The sequence below is a fragment of the Mixophyes fleayi genome, chromosome 3, assembly GCF_038048845.1.
Source record: "Mixophyes fleayi isolate aMixFle1 chromosome 3, aMixFle1.hap1, whole genome shotgun sequence".
NCBI classification, from domain to species: Eukaryota; Metazoa; Chordata; class Amphibia; order Anura; family Limnodynastidae; genus Mixophyes; species Mixophyes fleayi.
In genome coordinates, this window is record NC_134404.1 from 289,056,190 (window position 1) to 289,082,611 (window position 26,422).

General features: G+C 38.2%; 1 protein-coding gene across 1 annotated transcript in view; it reads left to right on the plus strand.

Moving 5' to 3' along the window:
• MERTK (MER proto-oncogene, tyrosine kinase) overlaps positions 1–23,748 on the plus strand; it is a 69,498-nt gene extending 45,750 nt beyond the window's left edge. The window contains exons 9-19 of the mRNA XM_075203758.1: positions 4,454–4,604; positions 8,217–8,370; positions 11,188–11,276; positions 11,581–11,676; positions 13,353–13,433; positions 13,825–13,917; positions 15,037–15,155; positions 15,691–15,800; positions 16,927–17,086; positions 20,361–20,497; positions 22,906–23,748. Of these exons, the coding sequence (XP_075059859.1) occupies positions 4,454–4,604; positions 8,217–8,370; positions 11,188–11,276; positions 11,581–11,676; positions 13,353–13,433; positions 13,825–13,917; positions 15,037–15,155; positions 15,691–15,800; positions 16,927–17,086; positions 20,361–20,497; positions 22,906–23,380 (1,665 nt within the window). The 3' untranslated portion in view covers positions 23,381–23,748. The remainder of the gene's footprint in view (positions 1–4,453; positions 4,605–8,216; positions 8,371–11,187; positions 11,277–11,580; positions 11,677–13,352; positions 13,434–13,824; positions 13,918–15,036; positions 15,156–15,690; positions 15,801–16,926; positions 17,087–20,360; positions 20,498–22,905) is intronic.
• The last annotated feature ends 2,674 nt before the right edge of the window (positions 23,749–26,422 follow it).

A 26,422-nucleotide genomic window follows, 5' to 3' on the forward strand; every position in this document is an offset into this window, starting at 1 on the left:
ATGTTCTCTGTATCCGTTATAATATAGCACTGAAAATATAGTATTTTATGTTGATTCTCAATCATGGAGATTCCCTTAATGTTCTGATTCGAATGAACCTTACACAAGAATGATGTCAGGATCCCTAGTATGAACACCAAGGAAAGTAATGTTAATGAAGCGAGGGGGTTTATTTAAACACGGAAAATACAGGTAAAACTGAGATGTAGCAAATGAAAAGGCAGATAACACAAGTACTGGATACCTGGCACAACAGGCTAACTGCAGGTACTGGATAGTCTGAGTAAGAAGGTTTGGCTGGGAAACTAAAGACTCCCAAGGTAGACAATGGGTAGACAATGGATTGCAGATATTAGAGGTCTGGGTTGCCAGATAAAACTGAGGAGCGGAAGACTCTGCTTTTTCAAGTTAGACGGTGGATTGCAGATATTGGATATCTGGATTGCTAGACAGAGCTGAGAAGCTGTGAACTGGAGACCAGGCAGGTGAGATGATTTGCAGGCACAGAGAGTCAGAATGTCCAGATTAAGATGGGAATCTTGTGAGCTGGATACCAGGCAGGTGAGATAAACAGAGAGTCAGTCAGGATCAGAACACAGGAGTAACACTGAGAAAATAACCACAGCAAAGACAATTGATGAACTGGTCCAGATTGTTGGGAGAGGCAGTCTTTTAAAGGCCAGAGACAGGAGAGCATGATCCGGATTCAAAGATGAGCGCTTAATCCTTTGTATGCAGGGGAAGGCACAGCAACATCTAGGGAGGAGATGTAGAACTGCGCCAGAGGCAGATGGGATAAATGGCTTGTGTATGGTTATAAACTGGGTATGAAACAAGTTTTTTATTCTTGATGGATATGTGCCTGTGTCTCAGATAATGTTTCATTGGCATGGATTAAAGGTTCTTGGTCCATCTTAACATGTGTGTGAGTACTGCTTCCAGATTTTTCCAAACTATCTAGTTGAACACCTTCTCCATATTTTTGGACAGTATGAACACAGGAATATGCTTTTCACAGATACTATTTATTAGTTGTATGACTTTGATGGTATTAGGTCTCTCGATGCGGAACAAAGCCTTTGTAACCTAGATGGATTATGATTGAGGGGATTACTCAACAATTGTCTCTGTTTTAATTTGTGTCATTTGTTTAGTTTCACTTTTATAGGACACTTGACACAACTTCTTATGTCTTTATATTCTGTCAAACACAGTTTTACTTCCTCCAGTACTTTTGTAATATGACTAATTGTTCAGTCATCAGGCTGGCATAGGAAGTTAGTAGCTGCAGGAAAATCGACAATCTTGTTTTTCTCCTTGTGTCGTAAACATCTGTTGTACATAGTCATGAGATATGGATTGTTAAAAGCAGCTGTATTGCTATTTTGCAATAGATTTTCCACTATGACAAACCTATTGTGCTGGACTTTGAAGTCATTAAGCAAGGACAAGTCTATAATATAAGATATCAAACTGAAATTAACAATATTTATGAAGATAATTACATGAAACAAAGTGGTGTTAAAGCTATTATTGTTTGTTTTTTTGTTATACTGTATAAAAATTAAATAAAATAGCATTTTGCAATTAGAACCAGTGATCCTGGGCTGCAATTATAACAGATGAAAAGTTTTTACATAATTAAATATATGTTGAAATTCTGCTGTAAATTGTGTACAGTACATTTATGTATTTAGTATCATTCTTCTTCACTGGGTAATTGAAGAACCAGTAAACTAAAATAAAGATGTTATCTACAAGCCTTTAAGTTGGCCACACCTGAGAAGATTTGGTTGTCCGAGCTGATCATTTTCAACCTGACTGGCCTGAATTTGCACCCTAATTGATCAAGCAAGAGATCATACTGAATGATCCTAATCCATACATGCCCACTTTTAAGATTTCTCCCCCGGGAGATCAGCATTGAATGGAGGGGGCGGAGCTTAATGACATGATTAAGCCCCGCCCCCTCCATTCACTGCCATGAATTTCACCAAATTTCGGGAGTTTTGCCTACTCTTCCGGGAGTCTGTGAGGACTCCCCGAAATTTGGGAGCCTCCCGGGAATTCCAGGAGAGTAGGCAGGTATGTCCTAATCCAGTTGAATTAAATAAGGAAACAGAATAGTGATTGTTTACATTAAGATCTGGTTATACTACACAATCATTGTGCAACTCCATTTGTGCAATTTGGTTGACATCCTGATCTGCTTAGTGTGGATTAGATGTAGTCTACTCTAAAGTCTGCTTTTCATAGAAATAAAAACAATATAAGCAATATTGTTATAAATTGCTCAATAAACTACTGTAGATTATATAGAAATTAAAATCACAGAGGCGTGTACGACAAGTGCTTTTATATGGGTCACGGAAATATAAGGTGACTTCTACTATCTAATATTTTACATTAGGGGGTGCATTATTATATATAACGCACAAGATTTCCTAATGAACACTGAAGCGATTATATCAGAAGTTGAACTCACCGACTAGAGACAATGATGTCAGACTTCACGGATTATACAGATGTTATTTACAGCAGTTTATGAGCACTGCTTGTGTATTATAAATAGATAATCTATACTTCTGGCTACTGTACATATAACTATTAAACAAAAGGGAATCACTTCACTAAATGATGTACGTAACAACATGACCAGATAGTCTCTCATTTCTCTAGCAGTCTAGCTGAAGCAAGTTTGGGTGAGGGAAATGTTTCTTTGTGTAAAAAGAGCCTGCTAAATCCGTAGTATCGCATTTTACTGTTGTGCCCACATTATAATTCTTACTAAAGTCGTCAACCATCTTTTACTCTTTGCTGCCATTTTGCATGCTCTGACTCAAGGAAGCTGTTATGGTTAATATATGCTTATCTTGGAACTAAATGAAATTTTAAGACTTTGATTCCAAATGACCACATTTTCCTTTATTTACTCAATTACAAATGGAACTTTTGTCACTTATGCAGTTTTTTATATATTTTGGTTGGGACCGCGCTAGATCCCTTAAAATGTATTGCAGCCTGTGGGAAAGATGTAAGGGGTTTGTCCCAATCCCCAATAGTTAAGTGAAATACAGCAATATCTCCCTGGCGCAGTAAAGTGTTTTAAGACAAGAGTCGATGGTAAGTTTGCATTTTACATTTAATAAACAGATTGCTTCCAGTGCACTGGTGTTATATACAATATAAACATACAATTGTTAAAAGCAGCCATTGGTTAAAGGATCTCCTTTAAACCATATGTGGACAATCAAACATAGCAATGTACTGATATAGTCGATAATGAATAACTCCTTAATAACTAAACAAGTCCTCTGTGGAGTTATTATGAGTTCCAATACCAGTGGTATGTGTCCATAAATAAATCCAGTCGGTTTGTAGGTATAAAAATCCTTTTAAATCTGGTGTTTTTCACCCAGATTTATAGTACAGTTCACTCACGGTTGTACAATGTTACTCGTTGGTTCGAGTGTTGAGGGGTCCAGATAAACTGTGTTCCCGGAATTTATTGATTGTTAATTAAACCGCGGTAAGTCCACTTGGTATGTACAATATCTTATTGGGACTAACCTCAATATGGATGATTTCCCGGGATTACCGGATCGCTGGTCTCAGTTATTCCTGGTTGCTGTTCTCTCGACGGTTGTGCTGAATCTGAAATCCTGCTTAAGGTCCGTTTATTAAATGTAAAATGCAAACTTACCATCTTGTCTTAAACACTTTACTGCGCCAGGGAGATATTGCTGTATTTCGCAGTTTTTTATAGTAGCCTTCTAATAACTGTAATAAGTTGTTCTGTGTTGTAAACATTTTGTTTACCACATATTATACTGTCACATTACCCTCGTCCCTAACACATTTAACACATTTACCACACACCTATAATTTATACATAACATATAGTATCAGTGCCATGCATACTAAATCTGAGGGCGTGGCACTGCAGATTGTAGCATTATGGTCACGCCCACTGTGTCAATGAATCGTGTCATGGAGGCCCCGTCCCGGCCATTTCACAGTACTTGTGGGAAAGTAAGCAAGTATGTATGTCATACTTGTCAACTCTCCTGGAATGTCCGGGAGACTCCCACATTTCGCGTGAGTCTCACGGACTCCCGGGAGAGTGTGGCAATCTCCCGGATCTACCCACTTCCTAGTGAAGTGGGCAGAATTAGGTCCAAAATACCATGATTCACCGGGAATCGTGGCGTTTGGCCCCGCCCCCTGCTGTAAAATGACTAGTTTGCGTCATTACATCACAGGGGCGGCTGCAAAATGACGCAGGTTTTGGAGCCCCGCCCCCCATCACGCCCACCTCCCCCGGCAGGCTCCTGGAAGCCAACTTTAAAAAGTTGGCAAGTATGATGTATGGTGATTGACCTTTAAATATAATTAATGTTTTGATGAGAAACCCCCCCCGTTATATCATGTTTTTCTTGTGTTATTTTTTCAGATTGTTCCATATATCCTGACTTCCAATTCAACTACTGTGGTTATTTCCATCAAAGCAACTAATGCCACCTGCACTGTATATGTTGCTTGCTATACAGTGGGAGGTGATGGTCCATATAGCCAAGCGGTCCAACTTGTTATTCCAAGCAATGGTGAGAACCGGTTTATGATCCACTCGAAATATGCAATGTTTATTAGACTTTGTCTACTGACAGCACTGCTGTATTGGTAATATTTGATGTTATCTAAGCCTGGGATACAAATTTGATGTTTTAATTGTGATCCATAGTTAGGTTTGGGATTATTTTATTTACTTTTAATTACTTTGCATATGTATATTATTGCTAACAGTTTGGAAATGAAGTATCTATAAAAATAAGGTTAATATCAGTCACTGTGGCACATGGTAGACAATGCATGTAGACATTTCTGTTTATTAATAAGGGTAATGGCATCCCACTTATAATGTCACTGCAACCATTTGTTACATTAAAAATCCCTGAACAAGGCAAAGCAGACAAATATTATTTAGCAAAATAACTTTTAAACAATTATTACATAAGCATTCAATAAAAATAAATGCAAAATTAATACTTATTCTAAACAATTTGCATGTCTCCACTCAATATCTGTATTAATTATTGAAATAAATCCTACACTGCAATATGCAGTTTATATTAATATAGTATTAAAATGCATATAACTGTAATTCAGTTAATATTGATGTGGAGAAGTGGCTGTGCATTTTCTTATTATTATTTTTAATTTGGACACATTTACACTTTATAGTACCGTACTCTTCCAATCATCTACTTACTAAGATCAGAAGATTATTTAAAGTGCAGTCTTAAACAATTCTAGACTGATGAGTGACATGCCAGAATAATCAATACATAGTTGCCAACATTTGATTAAATATTTTCCAATGACACTTTTCTGCTGGATATAACAAGTATAGTGCAATATATGCAGACATAGATCACTACAACTTATATATAATATCACCACCGGACATGCTCATAAAACATTTTAGACAATAACACACTGCATGTATTCATTTCTGTGCAACTTTATAATTGGAGAGTTCTTACATCAGAATGTTCTGATTTAATATTGGATAATGCACTATATATATATATATATATATATATATATATATATGTGTGTATTATTAGATATAATAAATATTGGCGCTCAAACTCGAAATATGAGAGTAAATAATAATATAGATCACCAAACTTGGTGTACACTTTTCTTCATAAGAGTAGGCAGCCTCCCTCTTAATTTTCGGATGGTACTCCGATCGAAAAATAAGTATTGTAAATATAGAAAGAGGGATGATGGCGCCAAATCTAGTAGTGCTAACTGGTACAGAGCGTCCAGACAGTCAGTATTACTGTATACAGAAATATAAATACAGAGTGTTCAACATGTCAGGCTGGTGTAAACAGTATAAACCAATGTTCATATTCCTGATCATATGCCGAAATGCAGACAGAAGAAAGCAGAAAACAACGTTTCAGATGTATCCGTGACAATCAGTAGCAAGTGATAGGTGGCAACGTACCAAAAAGATATAAATAAACAGCTTATCTGTATCAGAGGTTCTTGGCAATGAGCTCCAGTCAGCTTCAAGAGGTCAGGATCAGACGTGTAGATATCTTATGTAGGTATATGGTAACTGGAACATCAGCCACAGCACAGTCACTGCTCACAAACTCCACTCATACGGTGTGTTAAGAGAGGAAAAAGCCATATAGTGTAGTACTTATGTGCAATAATTTATTCAGCAAGTAGCATAATAAAATACACTCACAATATATAAAAGGTTTAAAAGCTTATCTGTTAATCCTGTGGACATAGGATACTGCTACACGATATAGATCACTGGGATGTATAAGAAGTAAACACCAATGGGCTCCACACAGAAGTTCTCAATGGGGTAACTTTTCAGGGATCAGGTAGACAGTCCAGCCTTATGTATACCAGGAATAGTGTATGTAGAACAGCCTCAACGCGTTTCGTCGTATAGACTTCGTCAGGAGGAGTGATCTATATCGTGTAGCAGTATCCTATGTCCACAGGATTAACAGATAAGCTTTTAAACCTTTTATATATTGTGAGTGTATTTTATTATGCTACTTGCTGAATAAATTATTGCACATAAGTACTACACTATATGGCTTTTTCCTCTCTTAACACACCGTATGAGTGGAGTTTGTGAGCAGTGACTGTGCTGTGGCTGATGTTCCAGTTACCATATACCTACATAAGATATCTACACGTCTGATCCTGACCTCTTGAAGCTGACTGGAGCTCATTGCCAAGAACCTCTGATACAGATAAGCTGTTTATTTATATCTTTTTGGTACGTTGCCACCTATCACTTGCTACTGATTGTCACGGATACATCTGAAACGTTGTTTTCTGCTTTCTTCTGTCTGCATTTCGGCATATGATCAGGAATATGAACATTGGTTTATACTGTTTACACCAGCCTGACATGTTGAACACTCTGTATTTATATTTCTGTATACAGTAATACTGACTGTCTGGACGCTCTGTACCAGTTAGCACTACTAGATTTGGCGCCATCATCCCTCTTTCTATATTTACAAATATATATATATATATATATATATATATATATATATATATATATATATATATTATTGGGACGGCATTCACTGGAATCTCACATAGGTTTCACTGTTTATTAGCAGTCGTCAGGATGGCTAAACAGTTTCAGTGATGGTACAGTAGTCATATACAGCAAAAGTATCACAAAATCTCCCACCACCTACATCTGGCTAAACATTAGTTTCCTGACTACTAGCCGGCCACTTATTGGCATCGGTGGTCCCGCCCACGAATACAAACAGTGTCTTTATCCTCCACCCAAGCACTACAAACAAATCACAGCAAAACAAACCAATTACACCTATGTGGAACAACTGTGTGTGTATGTGCTGTAAGAGGATCCCAGGGAACATTTAACCCTGTCTGTAGCCTGCTGCTGCAGACTACCTGTGTTGTTACCTATTTTCTTATAGGGGAACTGTGACAAATATGCCTCCCACAATATATATATATATATATATATATATATAGATATAGATAGATAGATAATGATATCAATAATCATTGAGAGGTCTGTGGCGCAGTTCCATGGCCTACTTTAAACAGGGTTATGAAAATGTGAGGTGACATTTCATCAGTTATAATTTACAGAAGAGGGTGTGTTTTTCCTCAGGTTTTCAGAACACATCCATTATAAGGGATGGTACCAGAACTCACTATTTATACAGATTGCCATTATATAAACAAACTATTTGTATTATACACTTATTATTCATATTAGTCCTGCTGTCTCAGGTTCATGGAACTTCTTAGTGACATCTAATATTTTTATAATCTACGATACAAATGCAGAGAATTTTGCTAAACATAAAGTAAACAAAGTAAACAAACAGTGTCATTTTGCTGGAACATTATGAATATTTATTGTGACAATAATTTCCTGAAATCTCTTCAAATCTGAGAATGCTGATGGGATTACCAACAGCAGCAGAATGGAGAAGAGATATAGGGTTGTAACAAAACAGCATTACAGACTTATTATTATACTTCCTATTTTAGAAATATCACCTCAATTACCTGGAGACGTTACAGATCTCCAATATTGGACAGCTGCATCTCATAATGGGATACATTATATGTATATGTATATTTTAAATTACTTTCCTTTCATATTTGTTTTTTAGGTTCAGTTGCATCTGCAACATCTTCCACTCCAGCATCAGGAAATGCCAGCCCTTACTTGATATTGCTTGGATTTATCTGCAGCTTAATGTTCCTCCTACTAATCATTTATGTCTTAGTTATGTTCATTAGAAGGAAGAAGGAGGTAGAATTTGGGTGAGTTTAATAGCAGTGCTTCCACTCTACCATCATGTGACAGATTCCCAGCACATTCTTACTGAAAAGTGATTATTTTTACATAGGTGTATCCGAATAATTTGTTTCTTGGTGGACACAACTAGTGACATGCCATTAGTTTACCAATGGAGATGTCAAAGTGACGTAGAGTACTAAGTTTAATTAAAATGTTTTTCTTTTCTTTTCTTTTTTTTTACAATCACCTGCATACTTGCTAATGTGTAATTATTGATTGAATTAAAACACAGAAACACAGCAGGTGCTTGAAGTGGGGTTGTCCAGAAAGGAAAAAAAACTGAGAAATATGCCCCAGCAACACTGCTGTGAAACAGCAAAAGAGCTGCTATTCTACTTGTACATAAAAATTCAGGATTCTCAGTTGCAAATGTATAAGCCACCCGCCACATCAATGCGCTAATAGGGTGGTCCTAACGCTATACAATGAGAGTTCCCATATACATTCATGTGTTTTTACATTGAGAGCTAACTTTTGACTCCCCTCAGACCAGTCTGACAAAGTACTAAGCTAATCCTTACTGCTCTTGGCCAGTATCGCTCAGCTGTCGCTGCGAGATTTTAATGATAAATTACAGCGTTTACAGGTGTTTTATTGCTGCAATAGGCATTAACAAAAAAATCACTGTTATCGTCACATGTTCTTAATTAGGCCCCTTAGGGGGAATTCAATTGGCCACGTGACTGGTGAAAGTAATGTGGCCTGCACACTATTACCGATATGATGGTAATAGTGCGCGTCATTACCGTTAATACAGTCATTTCAACGCCAGCTTTTTGCTCGCAATAGGTTTAGCGCAGCGTTAAAATGGGGGGAATTCAATTCCCCCCGAAGTACCACCGTGTTATAGATATTACCGTTATTACGGTAATATTATAATATTATTATTATATATTATTGTAATAACAGTAATTACACGCACTATTACAGTAATAACGGTAATAGTGTTAGCACAGCGGTACTTCGGGGGGAATTGAATTCCCCCCTAGAATTAGGAGTAAATCTAGCTAGAAGCCACAGTTTTGTACTTTTGCCAAACTATATTTTTGGAGACAAATTTAAAATGTGCAGAGATATGTAGAGTTGAGAGAGGGTGCTTCCTAGCTCACATAGAAATTTCAGTGTAAAAATAAGGCTGCCTAGTATTTGTGTGCTACATGCAAAGGCAGGCTGTATATTCCCTGGCAAGGATGTGAGTGTAGTTTCCCATAATCAGGCATTTCCTAATAAGTGAAAGTGAGCTTCTCAGTTTTTGAACTACAGCATGTGGATGATACATTTGCTATTTTGATCATAACCTAATAACAATGGCTAGAAATACGTAATGATATTTTATTCTAAAGTATAAAAACTACCATCTGGTGAGGAAAACCTGTGTAGTTTTAGTGATTCATACCCTGATGTAGTCTAATAGTAGAGCGGAACCTTCAGTTCCATCGTAACATAAATGAAATACCAGGGAAATGAAGAAAGCAGAAAGAATGTTATTATGTTTCCATCACCCCCCTGCAAATACTTGATATCTGCAGGTAGAGCGAGCGCCATATGATGGGGTTACAATGGCACATCCTGCTTTCTGTGTGTCTCCCTGCTAAGCGGAAGCTTTGTTGAGTGATTTTGTAATTAAGGGTGTACGATGTAGGTTTTCCCATTATTGTATGTCAGAGCTCCTATATTATCTTACTGCTCCATGAAAGAATGTTATTAAACTGTTGGATGACAGAAATGCATATGATAGTTGTATTACAAGCATTTTTACGGTATTTTAAATGTATCACTTAGATCTGGATTAAGCACAATGAGTATGTGTTGTATTTAGACTGATTATATGAGGCACAACACTACAAATTAAAGTAGCATTAATAACAAAAATGTATACATTTCTTATATTAACATTAAAGGCTGAATGTACAAAATTTCTTCCTCTACTGTGTGTTAGTGACAGGGGCACTTTCAGGGTCAGAGTTAATCATGGGCTGTGTTCCGTAGGAACCTGGCGTGATGAGACTCCAATGGATGTTAGGGTATGAAAACATCACTTATTTTTGCTTGCACCTCACAGTGGGATATTTGATGTACTGTAATACTCGGAAATGCGCACAGGAGCACATCCGGAAATTCGCACAGGAGCACATCACAGCTTTTTGTTTCAACCAATGATTAGGGCATGCATACTGCCATTGCATATGGGTGCAAAACTTGGATTGCACCACAAAGCAATGAGCAATTGGCTATCATCTCTCTGATGCAACGGTGAGCAAAAGGCAGCCCACCCAACCATCACTTGCGGCCCTCCAGCCGGCTGCTGGCACCAATATGGGACTCTCAACTAACTTATTATAACTTTACTCCATTTATTTTCATTGCATAGTCCTTGTGATCATGAGGGCCGTCCGCCCACTCACTTTGAGGAGTTCTGATAAACATTTTAATGGAAATGTCAGGTGCAATGTGAGGAAATACTGGGGTCATTAGGATATGTCATTTAATATGATTTCTTCATGGTGTTCCGAATTGCAGAAAAAAACCCTTATCTGCACAACCTAAGACACATGCCATTCCACACTGTATAATAACATGGCAATTAATTAATTGCCAATTGACCTTACTGACCCAGCTACAAGAGTGACTACATCTGTCACTTCATTTTATACTATTCCTCTTTTTGCTAGACTTTTATATGGCGAGTCCCAGCATCTCCTCCCCACTGCATATATGGCTGACTGGCAGAATTTCTGCGTGACTTACATCTGTGAATGTTTTTCTTTTTCTTTACCTAGACATGCTTTTGTGAATTCAGATGATTCAGACATTTTAGTGAATTACAAAGCAAAGAGGTCCTACAACAGGAAAGCCATTGAAGTGACATGTAAGTTGGATCCTCCTCAATGATTGGTAACAATTGCACAGAAATAGTGTTATTTATTTTATATGTGAAACTGAGTTGTACATTAGTTTGTCTGGACTGAACTTTCGTTAGAAGATTATACTTGTGAATACTGAAACAGTGCCACCTGTTGGGCAAAACCAGCTTTTATAAAGATATTTTAACATTCCTTTACAGTGTTTAGTCTTAGGTTTTATTAAAACATATAAATGTTGCATCATGTACTGTATTATCAGAGTTTTTAAAAATTATAATGTTTAAGAAGTTGTTTGTTCTTGCTTCATAGTGAGTACTTTAGGGATCAGCCAAGATCTACAATATAAATTGGAAGATGTGATGGTTGAAAGGAGCCTGTTGACTCTTGGGAAGGTGTTGGGAGAGGGTAAGCAATATGACTTAAATACTAGTAGAGGTTGTGCACTATATTTGGAATTTTATAAGAGTGGATTCATTTCAAACTCAGATTTGTCAACTCTTGTCCGTATCTAATCAGACAGGTTTAAAAATCTGATTGACGGGTAACAAAATTGGCAAGCGTGAAAGGACATCAGCCAACCATAATGAATGGAGCCCCCATGGCCCATATGGCCCGATATGCAATCATGGTCATCCCATATATACGACTAGCCCTATTATCAATGAAAACTGGTGTTCTCTCCTGTGATAGGGAATATTATCGCTTTGCCCTATGCATGAAATGATTATGCCTTTGCATGGGCGAGTCTATTTAAAAATTATTCCAGCAACCACTGCAATATTTGTTCTGTTATCTCTATCTCAAAATAATATCATTGAAAAAGTTATTTATTCTTATAAGCATTTTTATATTGTTTAAAGTTTTTTGTTTAGTTTTAAAAAAAATATTTGTAACTTTTATTGTTTAATTATTAGAATTGAAAGCCACAAATGTGAGCTCCACTGTGCATGCAGGAGCCTTACGCATTCAGGAAGACACTTAAGAGAAAATAACTTTTCTAACTAGATTAACCACAAATTTGGTAGCCAACATTAATTGGGGAGCAAAACATGAGAGAATCAGACTATTTTACATTGGTCTCTATGTACTAACATAGAGTCCCAGTTCTCCGTTTTTGAAACAGTGCTGCACAATATGTATTATATATAGAGCATCTCTGCTCAAAAATATAGCAGAGGTATTGGAGGATTTTGGCACAGGGAGGACAGGAAGCAACGGTGCAGGATGTATTGTATTGATTAATATTGTTACCATGTATGCGCATCTTGTCCTGTCCCAACTCCTCTGACCACACCCCTGACAGCTGGACACACAAGGAGGAAAGAGTCAGAATGTGCTGCTATTTCAACATATTTTCCTTGATACACAGACCCCATTGCCTGGTGGATAGCTTGCTCAGCCATTTCAGAGAGAGAGCAAAATTTCCTTTGCAGTTCCCCAATCTGGAATGGGAAATTGTACTCTTGCTCTGAAATGACTGAGCAAACTACCCACCATTTAGGTAATTTTTGTTCCTCACTGGAATGGGGAACTGTGAAGTAAATCTGACTCTTTCTCTGAAATGGTTGCAGAAGATATCCAACATTTTGCAAGCGCACACTGCCTATATATGGATATATTACACACACATACAGTACATGCATACTGGGAGCATGTGACTTTTAATGCAAATTGTGTGGATTCTGAATGCACGGTGGCTTAGTAGCTAGCTCTTTTGCCTCACAGCACTGGGGTCATGAGTTCAATTCCCGACCATGGCCTTATCTGTGCGGAGTTTGTATGTTCTCCCTGTGTTTGCGTGGGTTTCCTCCGGGTGCTCCGGTTTCCTCCCACACTCCAAAAACATACTAGTAGGTCAATTGGCTGCTATCAAATTGACCCTAGTTTCTCTCTCTATGTCTGTCGTGTGTTTGTGTGTTAGGAAATTTAGACTGTAAGCTCCAACGGGACAGGGACTGATGTGAATGAGTTCTCTATACAGCTCTGCGGAATTAGTGGCGCTATATAAATAAATGGTGATGATGATGAATGTAGGGTAGAGCTGTATCTCCTGCAGTAATGTCCATTTCTTGGCTGTTTAGGTGAATTTGGATCGGTGATGGAGGGGGAGCTGCACTATCCTGATAACACAACGTACAGTGTAGCTGTGAAAACCATGAAGTGTAAGAAAACATCTTTGTTACTGCCTGAAGGAATGCAAAAAGTCAGTTTTGTACAGATCTCCTAACGTTTTATTAAAACAATGCTAAATCTCATTAAATATCAAGAAATATGAGGTAAAATAATTAAAAAATATAAGAAAAATTCACACCAAAATATAAACACTAAACTATTAAAATCCGACAGAATTCTGGGCATTAACCAAACATGAACCTTTGTTATTTTAAAGCTATTTTATTATGGCTCGTTTGCTTTTTATTAATAACTTCCAACGGTTTGTTGCATATTTTGCATTCCTTAGTGCTTTTTGCAAACGTCTGTATTCTGTTTGTTTTCTTTGTTCTAGCAATATGTATGCATATTTATATTATTATATTTATATATTTGTTTCAGTGGACAACTTTTCACAAAGGGAAATAGAGGAATTCCTAAGTGAGGCGGCCTGTATGAAAGACTTCAACCACCCAAATGTTATTAAGTTGCTTGGTAAGGCTTATGCATTAAGCATCATATAAAAATCTGTGTTTAATCCAGGCCACACGTCCTACGATATTAAGCAATTGGCAAATGACCCAAGAGTATTGCAATGTCTGATAATATTCAGATCAAAATAGATTTGGAGACTATTGATCATGTTGGTAAATGCGGTTGGAAGATGCCTACTAACAGGCTTCTGATATGCTGGAAGTTATCCAGTTGCTCGCCTACTGGTGTGGTCATGTTGGACATTAATTCTGTCATACGGAGCTTGGACCAAGTGACAGGCCAATGTGTGGCTGTACCAATTGTCCCATATAAAAAGTCAGACAGACATGTCTGCAGGTGCCTTGCTAGGTGAGTGAGTCAGGTGATGTTCATTTTCACCTCTCAAATCACACTGGAAGTAAATCACGCTTATTATTTTATTCTGACTTGTAACTACCCTACCGTATATATATACAGTGTCACGATCTGCCTCAGACTGCAGTTCAGTATCTCCTCACTAGAGGCTGCACTTCCTTCGTCTGATCCTGCCTGCAAGGGGTTAAGCTTTCATTATTACTCCTGGATCCCAATCACCTGTGGCTGGCCTTGAAGAGACTACCTTTCTCAGCAGTCTGAGCCAGTTCATCAAGTGTCTTTGCTTTTGCTGTTCTCTTTGAGAAACTCCTTTGTTCTGATCATGACCGACTCCCTGATCATCTCACGTGCCTGTCATCCAGCTACAGGCTTTTCAGCTTGCCTGGACCTCTGTGCTACCTGTGTCTGCAGACTATCACTATTACCTGATATCCAGCTCCAAGCTTCCCAGCTTAGCCTGAACATCCAGTTTCTCTGTGTTTGCAGATCATCTCGCCTGCTTTGGATTCCAGCTCACAAGCTTCTCAGCTCTATCTGGCAATCCAGTACTTGTGTTATCTGCCTTTTCATTTGCTACAGCTCAGTTTCACCCGTATGTTCCGTGTTTAAATCAGCCACCTCATTCCATTTACATTGCTTTCCGTAGTGTTCATTCTAGGAATCCTGACATGCAGATTATACAGTTAGCATGCCCTCTTCATGTTCTTTCCTAGTGAAGATGTCAGTTTGAAGCCTAACTAGTCAATATGTGTGTTTGTGTTACAGGTGTGTGTTTAGAAGTAGGGCCCAGAAGAATCCCAAAGCCCATGGTCATATTACCATTTATGAAATATGGAGATCTGCACAGTTTTCTTCTCTCCTCCAGAATTGGCTCTGGACCTAAGGCAAGTTATCAAAATGACTTCATTGTTGTTTCTAGTCATTGCAGATTTACAGGGATTAGACCATCAGGAGTGTGTCTATAGTAAGCAGTTTTTGTGATGGCAAACTTTAGAAAATCAAGGCTGACTTTCATGCATAAAGTGTCTAACTTAGAGCTCTCTGGCAGAATTGGTCAAATCTAATAGAGACGACAACCCTACAACTTATATTGCTGAATCATTTATGTTATCTTATTTAAGGCTCATTTTACTTAACTCAGAAGTTCTTATCTTAGAGTTATCTGTAAGGGTCTGGCTAGCTGTACAGTGATTTTTAACAGGTGTCCAGAATGGGGAGAACACAGGAGATAGGGTGAGGTACACATTTGCTGCCTGTGCACTGATACCAAAGGAGAAGGTTCAGTCTAACTAAAAAAATTGTTAAAGAAAACATTAAAGCTCCTGTTACAAAAGAAATAGGAAGTGAAGTAAAGGGTAGGAGATAACGTGTGCCAATCATCTGGTTGCATGGCTAACTTTCATTTTTACTTGTTTTTAGCATGTGCCATTACAGACGCTGGTGAAGTTTATGATTGACATTGCAACTGGAATGGAATACCTCAGCAGCAAGAACTTCCTACACAGAGACCTGGCAGCTCGGAACTGCATGTGAGCCTACTCCTAGTGCACACTCTCAATAATCCCATTTTTACATCTGCTGTAACACTATATATATATATATATATATATATATATATATATAGATATATTTATATTCATTCAGATAAATTACATCTTTTGCACTCTTGATCAAAGCCTCAGATGAGGGAATATACTTGTTTTACTTGTCAAGAATATCTCTACTACATGTAAACTGTATTACAAAAATAACATTCATAAGTATATTTTGTCCTTTTAGTCGTTCAGTGACTATTGTCAGTCAAACTTTTCCCATCATCATTGGCTATTTACAAAGCGCCACTAATTCTGCAGCACACATCAGTCCCTGCCTCATAGGAACTTACAATCTAAATTTCCTAACATACACATACACAGACCACATGATACTATGGTCAATTTGATGGCAGCCAATTAACCTACTAGTATGTGTTTTTTAGAGTGTGGGAGCAAACCGGAGCACACGGAGGAAACCCACGCAAACACAGGGAGAACATACAAACTCCACACAGATAACGCCATGGTCGGGAATTGAACTCATGACCCCAGTGAGACAGAAGTAGTAACCACTAAAGCCACCGTACTGCCTTAAGACAGTGATTGACAACCTGAAACACTTCAGGGTCCACATGGGCAGACCTCTAACTTTCAAAAGAACCGCATACTACCCTTAATCTCTGTAATAAGTTAAAACAACACATTTAATCAAAGAAAGAGACACTTATCTGTAATAACATATATCAGCACACATTTTAAATAAGTGTTACAAGCTATAACAAACAAATCTGACAATGAAGCAGGGAGAAGCGAGGGCTGTAGGTGAGGGCCTGATAGGCGCAAGCCGCTCTAGAGCTGCCTGTTGTTCATCACTGCCTTAACTTATTTGGTGATGTAAGAAAGTAAACCATTATATATACAGATACCAGAACAAGCAACATTTTCCAATAAGATATCAGATGTTTTTCATGTGGCATAAGAGAACAGTACTGGGGCACAATTTGGATCATTGAATTCAAATTAATAAGATTGATTCAAATGATTAATTCTATTATTTATCCTGCATCTTGTATACTCAGCATTAAGCTGAACATTTTCCTATCTACTCCATATTTTCTAGGTTGAGAGATGACATGACAGTTTGTGTTGCTGACTTTGGACTGTCTAAAAAAATATATAGCGGTGATTATTACCGTCAAGGACGTATCGCTAAGATGCCCGTGAAATGGATTGCTGTGGAGAGCCTTGCTGATCGCATCTATACCGTCAAAAGTGATGTGGTAAGATACTAAATTGGGATATGCAGCACAACTCAGTATGTGTCTTATGTATAACAACACATGGTGTGACTAGGTAAATCCATAACTAAACTACACCTACTCTGTTGGCTGTTTCATCTTGCTCACTAAGCTGAAAGAATAGCGTCTTGTTCACCTACTAAAGCTACCTACGGGTATTAACAAGAATATAGCACAGTGTTCTCAAGATGTCATGGGTCATGGATTTCTCTATGTGGGATAAGTACTGACAGTCAATGTTATTTCATCTGTCCAAAAAGCATGACGTTCTAGTGGGAGCTTGAGATGCAGAGTTGAGAAACCATGCTCTAAGCTTTAAGGGTAATGGCACACAAGTCCTTTGGTTTAACCCGCTCTATTTGCGTACCATAGCAGGCAGCATGAATGCTGAGTGTTCTTTGCACACTAGCATTGATGTAATCTATCAATGCTGCAGCCAGTGTTCATGGAGCATATCAGTGCTTCTGTGACAGGAACTCGGCACTTATAGTACCTGCTATTTGCAAGCAAAAAGAGTTAGGTTCCTGCACTAAAATACGCAGATACACAAGGTGCTTATGTGCCACTAGTCTAAGGGTACATAAATTTAGATGGTTTACATCTCCTGTTTGGGTCTCAAAGCTGAGTTCACTGTATGGTGAGCTGAGCATAAACAGGGAATGTAATATGGATCAATGATGCAGAATGGCCATACAATACATATAAACATTATCTGCAATGAAGAATGGACCATGGACAAGGACAGAACTATAGCGGGTGCAGGGGGTGCAGAAATTGGGCTCAGAGGTGAGCGGACTTGGCAATGCCAGTTAACTCACCGTCTGAGCCCCCGTTCTGCATTCAAAAGAGCGGAGTATCTTCTGAACTGGGACATGAGCAAAGTGACCGTGTGCTGGACCGCGCATGCTCAAGAGAGGCCTCCACACCCCCAGAGCAAGAGGCTAGAATGGCCTTGCCAGGCCCCTACCAAAATGTTTCTATGGAGCCCAGCCATGCACTGTTCCTCCCCTGACCATGGATGCCGGAAAATAGTGCATACTGTGTTTATGGCATGTTCTCCATTCACAATGATTGTTTGTGTATATTGTATGAATATTCTCTACAGGTATAATTAACCTTATTACATTTTCTGGGTCCTCTGATAACCTTGTGCTGCAACATTAAACACATGCTATTAGTACAATATATTGTATTGGTAAAAGCAAAGCACAATGCATAAAACACGTGTTTAAAATGCATGTAAAGTGCGTGCGAGTTTTCACGCATTTTACTCATATTGCCAGTACAGACCTAAAAATGAGCCCTGAAAGTTATACAATAGTGAGGTTATTTTTGGAGGACATGAAATGAAGGTTTTCCATCGCTGTATTCCTCATACAATTTTCAGTGTACAAATATAATCAGCTGGAGTAATGAGGTTTTGCAGAAAGCCTACTGCTTGGATAATTAGATTCTATTATTATATGTGAGTTTGAAAATGATTGCTGTGTACAATTTATTTCCCTTTTAATGATTTAAAATCTACTTTTTGCTCCTTGCATTTCACATCTATTTGGAATCCATCATTTTTGTATTTATTTAGACTGAAATGTAATTTTCTGCTCAGTAAAGACTTTACAAGAAGAGCAGAGTATAACATAATGTTAATGTTATACTGACATATTGTTTTGTGAACATAATGTGCCTGATTCAAGTGCAAACGGAACTTCTGGTTATAAAAAGGGCACAGAACTTAAGTGTATTTCCACAATATTCAAATCCAAGCGGATATCAAGATGCGTTTCGATTTGAATCTGGGTGTAAGTGCTCTGCCTAAACATTACTTACTGTATGTTAACAGACAGAAAAGAGCACAGTATATGCACAAGCTTTTTGAACGCATACAAAACGTTTTACACTATAAAATATATTGACAACTCTAAACAGTATAATTATTAATAAAAATGTGTTTGTTTTTTTTAATTAAATACATAAATCAGAATGTTCTTGATGTGTACTGTACATACAAATGTTCATTGCTATCTAGTGGCATGCATACATATAGTTTTTAATACAAGATGATGCTGTGACAGTCATCATTATCAGTCGGCACTTACACCTGATCTGTAGCTCTTGAAAAGGACACCTCTAAAAAGAAAACGTACTTTAGAGTAACCCTGACCTTGAGTCGGTCTCATCTGCGTGAGAACGCCCCAGGCACGCCTTGCTGTATATTGTCTACGCTTGTCCACTCAGCCCCACCCCCGTTCCGTCCATCCAGTCGTAGTCAGTCGTAAGTGTCCTTTGCATTTCGACATGAATTGCGTTGGTTGGCGTTGCCGTTTCTGAGCATGCGCCGAGCTGTTTCTCCCAAGTTACGGCATGCAAAGGGACCTCCGTTGGAGCATGAATCAGGGCCAGAATGTACACAGGAAAAGGACGCATGTAGCAAATAGCGTATTTACATGTATAAGTTGAGTCGGGTGCAGTCGTATTTGAGCCAAGAGTACATGAAGTGTAGCAGGTGTGTATATGTACACCAAGTGGTCACAGTGGAAATTTTGAATTGACGGTATGAAATGTAATGGGAATGGAAATGAATGAATTGTTACACTGTCGCGATGAAGGCAGTGGGAGAAGTCGTGACATGGCTTACCACCATATACACCCCCACTTCCACTACTGTTTATTCCCCAAATAGCATAGGGATAGTGTAGAGATGTGGCTTGACAGTATTAGTATTAAATGCATGACCCAATTAATACACAACTTACTGTAATAAAGCAGAATATACACAAGTGAGAATGCTAATGGCAGTGTTATTAATAAATGTGAAAGTCAAATTTTCTATATAAAATGTAACTAAATATGAGACATTAAATGTAATAAAACAATTGAAATTAGACTAAATGTAGAAATGTGTTCTCTTGTGTAATAGCTGAACCTGCGGTAAACTAACAAAATGGAACATGTCTGTCAGTTGTAGAGTAATTGTACCGAATGTATTGCGATCATAATATATTTATTATGCAATAATGCCAGGCTGCTGAATGCAATTAGATGGAGACAGAACCACTTGTTGGTCACAATGCAGGGACACAGTTGTCCTCTTACATAATCTCCTGCAGATAGTTTGTGACAGAACAGTCTTATAGTTTGTTACTTCCAAATCTTAGTGCAGCATGAGTGGGTTACTGGGATCTGACCTTTCAGTGTGAATGGCTTCATTCAGGGCTTCTGGAAATATCATCCTACTATTTCTGTTTGTTATCAACAGTGGGCGTTCGGTATCACAATGTGGGAAATTGCAACTCGAGGCATGACTCCATATCCAGGAGTCCAGAACCATGAAATATATGACTATTTACTTCAGGGCCACAGGCTAAAGCAGCCAGCAGACTGTTTGGATGAACTGTGAGTACTGAATATTGCACAAAACATTATTATTATGTAGTCACTATGCAAATGTCTTGTGTGTTTACAGATATTTATATGTTCCAGTCATTTATTCAACACCAAATATACCTATGCTAAAGATGGAAAAAGTAAAAAAATGGAAAACATAAGGGTAACATATCTCAAAACAAACAAAACACTTGATTATTCTAACTTATATAAATATTGTGGTGTCTGCACACTATAAGGTCTGCAGTCCAAATCCGTTTTACAGGGGGTTTTAACCTATAGACCCCTAAAAGACACTGTAGGATCTGGACATAGGGCACTGGCCTTTATGTACCTAGTTTTAGATATCTTCAAAAAGTCAAAACAAAATAACCATCATAATACCAATACATGCAAAAATGCAACATATAATATGGTCCACAATGGATAATAGATAAAGGATGAAGATGGTATGTCAAACAAAGGGGATATCTGAAAGTTAGGGGATACATACGACACAGTTAACAGTCCATAACAGTACCAGAAATAGCCAGAATAGAATATCTTCCACTTGAAAAGTGTCTGGACTTGTAATATAGAACAATAATGGTGTAGTATGTTCAAACAATTAGTTAACTAATTAACTAATTGTACTACAATTACAACTACACCATTATTGTTCTATTTTTTTCTTTCTTTGAGGATCGATGGATTTACTTGATTGTTCTGTTTTGTGTATTAAAGATTTTCTTTGTTAAAGGGAAGATGCCCAACAAAGTAAACACTTTAAAAAGTCAAAAGATTGAGTTTTCAAAATACATGTTATTGTCCCTTTCCAAAACCAACTCTCCTGCCAACAGAAAAAAACCTTTCTGGATTATAACTCACCAACATTCCGCTCCAGTGTTTATTGTTTGTCTACGGAATGTCTGTAAGCCCCAACAGTGCTCCCAATTTGAAGAGGATGGGCATCTGTCAATTACACTGTGAAGTTGCACTGATCTCCCCTTCTCCTTACTTAACTTCCAGGGAAACTTTACTTACCCTTTAAATGGCACTGAGGGCTTTTCAAAGCTCGCACTAGATTGACATGGGAATGATTTTGTCTTCAGAAATGCAGATTTGGTTAGAATTAATAGCAAAAGAATTGTCAGGAAAGTGAATGGATTAGCATAGTTATGTTCACTTTCTTTTAAATGTATTTTTGTATAGTGTTTATTTGATCGAGTCAATTTACCTGGAATGCATTGTGGTCGTTTTTGTGGTATTATAAATGTAATTTAAACCAGTGCTGTCCAATTTTCTGGGCATGAAAGAGCTATTTTAAGAGCACGTAATGTAGAGATAATAAGCGCACACATGACACCGCACAGCCACTCTTGAAACACAAGGCAAACATCACAATGAAAATGTATACACCTGTACATTCAGGCCTTCTCTACAAATAGAAAACACACCATCCGAGTTGTGCAACCAAGTCCTATGCTATTTCTATGTCCCTGTCCTGTCCCTGCATATCCAACTCATAATAAACTTAATGCCATATTGACCATTTTAAAAACAATCTTATGTATATACAAATCCCTTTCCTCAAATCCACACTCACCCTTGGCCATCTTGAAAATTTAAATGCAACTTCTGTGCAAATTCAGAAACCCACCCAAATTTCTGACTTTCTTCAAACCAAACTAATTATCCCTGCCCCCCTGTAAACCATACTTGCCAACTCTCCCTGAATGTCAGGGAAACTCCCTGAAATAGGGGTGATCTCCCTCACTCCCTGAAGAGTCTGGCATTCTCCCTGATGCTGAGCCAGTACTAGACGTGGTTGGCTTCGCCATCTGTGGCATGACACAGTACAGAAATTGTGTCCTATGTTCATGTATTGATGCCTAAGTGGCGGGGGCGTGGCTTAATGATGCAAATATCGCATCATCTTAGCACCACCCCCTGCTGTAATTGGCCAAATGGTGACAATCGTTTAGGGGGCGGGACCAAATGATGTGAATCGTCAAGCCCAGCCCCCACACACCCACCTCCCCCGGGGTCTCCCTGAAGCCAACGTGGAAAAGTTGGCAAGTATGCTGTAAATTCAACTCCACTCCCAGCTTTTTCAAAATTCCCCACATGGCACTCCCTACACCCAATTTTCAACTTCTGTGGAATGAACATGATCAGTTCATTGGCTCATTTAATTAATGAGACATCTACAATTTCATTTAGAAATTTAGAATTCGGGATGATTTTGGTAATGAAACTGCCCAAGTTCTGAGTAAAACAAAAGTAATTTAAAGAAAAGACCACTAATGGGCAGTGCCTGGTTCGTCAGAAGCCACCAGATTGATTGCCTTAATGATGGTTGAGTTTATATGACATGGCAAATTATTCTAAGGCAATTTTGTAGTATAAGCAGCTCATGGTCTTACACCTTTTTGCAGGTATGAACTGATGTATCTCTGCTGGAGAGCTGATGCAGTTGATCGACCTACATTCACAGAATTGAAGCATCAGTTGGAAAAGTTTCTTCAAGGTCTGCCTCCAGAAATGGAAGATGTTATTTATATTAACACAAGCTTACCGGAAGACAGTGAGCTTCTGACAGATGATCCTGAGATACGTGACATGGACATGGACGAGGAATCAAAGTATGTACATATCACTCCATCAAGGTCTGACACCACTATGGTGACGGTGGAGGTCCATGGAAGTCATTTCAATGAACAGAGGTACGTCTTGGAGGGAGTGCCTGAAGAGCAGGCTGGAGAACAGGCTTGTGCTCCACTTTTAATTGACAGCATCCCAAGTAGAAGAGTGCCATGGTGTGAGAGCAATACGCTTCTGGATGGTAACTCATTGACTGAAGACCTTCTCTATGCTGATGACTCTGCAGAGGACTCTGAATTCATAGTATAGAGAGTTAGACAGAAACAGTGCTGCTTTTATTTGCTAATCAACCTCTATTTTTCATTACTTGTACCCCGCAGAGAAATATTTTGGCATTGAACCAATGTAAATACCACTCAGGATTCGGTACATAGAAGTATCAGAGACTATTGTACATAAATGTATGAATATCTATAGACTAATGCAAGAAACAAAGGTGTATATATTCAGTGTGTAAATATTATTTGAAGTGCTACAGATATCTTTGCTGTGGTTCAGAATTGTGCCTTAGCTAATGTAAAACAGGGATTGTGTTTATGAAGAGTGAAGTATCTGCAAATGTTCTGTGTGTGGAGAAATCTCCCTGCATTGACTATAAATAGTGTTCTGCGCTCCTATTTGCTTTCTCAATGATGTAATTGTTATTTTTATAGACAAATTAGATAGTAGGAGAAAGTTCCAAAAATAGGATGTGTAATACATGAGTGTGTGGATTTTTTTTTTATAGATGGCTATGAAAGCTAACCTCATCTATGTCAACCTCTGACATACCAGATCATCAAATAATAGTATCTGTGGTAGACTTGTTAGGATGTTCCTCCCCCGTTCCAAAGAGTAACAAATGTAATGTACGGCATAGTTCTATTCACACTGTTTTATAATAGTTACTCTCCTTCAGTCCTGTCTTTTTCCTTCAAACATACCTGAGCTAGACATTACATTGCACATAACACATAGCATAATCTGCGGCTTCATGTTTTTATTTAGTCACTTAGAAGGTGCAATTTAGAAGGTAACTTCTACTATCCTTATAATCCACAATAGGGAATGCAGTATCATACCTTCCAACAGTTGTCTCTCCGGCAGCGGGACAAAGCGTGGCTACTCCACAGTGGGGTTGTGACCACACCCCCAGCGGCACTTTTGAAGTGGTCCCCTCCAAACGCCATTTGTGGCATCCGTTCACCACTGTACTGCCATGCAGAGCAACTGTGAACGGCACAAACCTCCCAAAATTCCCACAAAGCTGTCCCGATCGGGATGGTGGGACAGCGCCCTCAAATTAGCAATGTCCCGCCTAAATCAGGACAGTTGGGAGGTATGCATTATCCCACATATCTCATAAATGCAACTTTGGTGCAGAATTAATAGCTGTCAATGAAATAAAATGGAGAGAAGCCTATTCCAGACAACAGAAATGTAGAATACATTGCAGCCCATTTCATCAATACTTTTTTTAAGCATGACACAGGCTGAGCAGAAAACTCTGTCTTGCACTGATGAGCACTAAGGATAAAAAAATATGTGTGTGGCAATTCTGTCTCACTACAAACCAGTGTAATGCTCTAATGAATGAATTGGTGAACCCCTGAGGACTGCCAAGTATAAAGCATTGCTCCAAGTCATCATCACTCACATTAAAAGTTAATGAGTCTCATTGCTGTTGCTAAGGGAATCTTGTCCATAGACAACTCACTTTGTTATTCTGGGAAACTTTGTGACAGTTTTTCTAAACAAATCTTTTTCTCCTCAAACTGGTAATCCCTCTTGTGCAAAAGCATTTTTAATGGCTATTTAAGGTAGAAATTCTGCTCATGTATTTATACTGCATTCACTTTTTTTTGGATCAAAATCAATGACATGTTGCAAAAATCATTTTAGCGCAATACTTCTTTTTGCAATGAAAGTCCATAGCACATATAATGCTGATCAGAAACTGTTCATTGTAAAACAATCAGTGCCCTTGTTTACAGGAGACTTAGGGCTAGATTTACTAAGCTGCGGGTTTGAAAAAGTGGGGATGTTGCCTATAGCAACCAATCAGATTCTAGCTTTCATTTATTTAGTACATTCTACAAAATGATAGCTAGAATCTGATTGGTTGCTATAGGCAACATCCCCACTTTTTCAAACCCGCAGCTTAGTAAATCTAGCCCTTAGAATCATCATCATCATTTATTTATATAGCACCACTAATTCCGCAGCGCTGTACAGAGAATCACCGGTAATTATGTGACGATGACATTTGACAGGAGGAACAGCTACAACTTGTATTTATGGATCTTTACTCTACCAGTAAAGCAATACACATACTTTTTTTTCTTTAAAAGTCAGAAGTCCTATAAGTCAAATGTAAATTATTTACCCACACTGTAGTGTTACATAACTACTAAATACAGCGTCATTCTATATGAAGAGGCATCTTGAGACAAACACAATCTCCTTCAATATTGAATGCAAACAGTTATCATCTGCAACTTATTCAAACATATAATCTGGTGCTATATTTTTAATTTTTACAAAATTGACATCTCACTGTTATTGGAAAACATTGACTCCTCTCTTGCCCCAAATGCTCAAAAAATAGCAATTTACACATGACAGTACAGATGCTTCTGTACACAGATGATGAGTCTGCTCAGATTTGGTGTCCTTGCTCTTACCTGTGCGATCAACCAGGATGCAACCAAGATGGAATCATCTTTGAGCAAGATGTTGACATTATCAAACACACAGAAATAAGCTGTATGATGCCCATATCAGCATTGAGTATGTACATTTATCGTTTTACTTCTTATACCAAAAATACATCTATTTAGCTCTTTGGGTAAATCTGCCAGTTGCTTTCTCACATTACAGAGATGTCACTGTTCCTATAGCAAAAAAATCATATAAAAACGCACTCCTGGCAGCGTTAGCGATGCAGAATGTGAGAGTTATGTTCCTGGCATTGCTGGCTGTTCTTACTGAGAAAGTGAGACTTGTGTCCTTAATCATAAAACTAAATAGGCACTGACCTAGCATTCCCTGGAGGGGATCACTTACAGTGTGTGCTATTGTAGAAACTGTATCACTTCTGCCTTACAGCACTGGGGTCATGAGTTTGATTCCCGACCATGGCCTTATCTGTGTGGAGTTTGTATGTTCTCCCCGTGTTTGCGTGGGTTTCCTACCACACTCCAAAAACATACTAGTAGGTTTATTGGCTGCTATTAAATTGCCCTTAGTCTCTCTTTGTGTTATGTTAGGGAATTTAGACTGTAAGCTCCAATGGGGCAGGGACTGATGTCA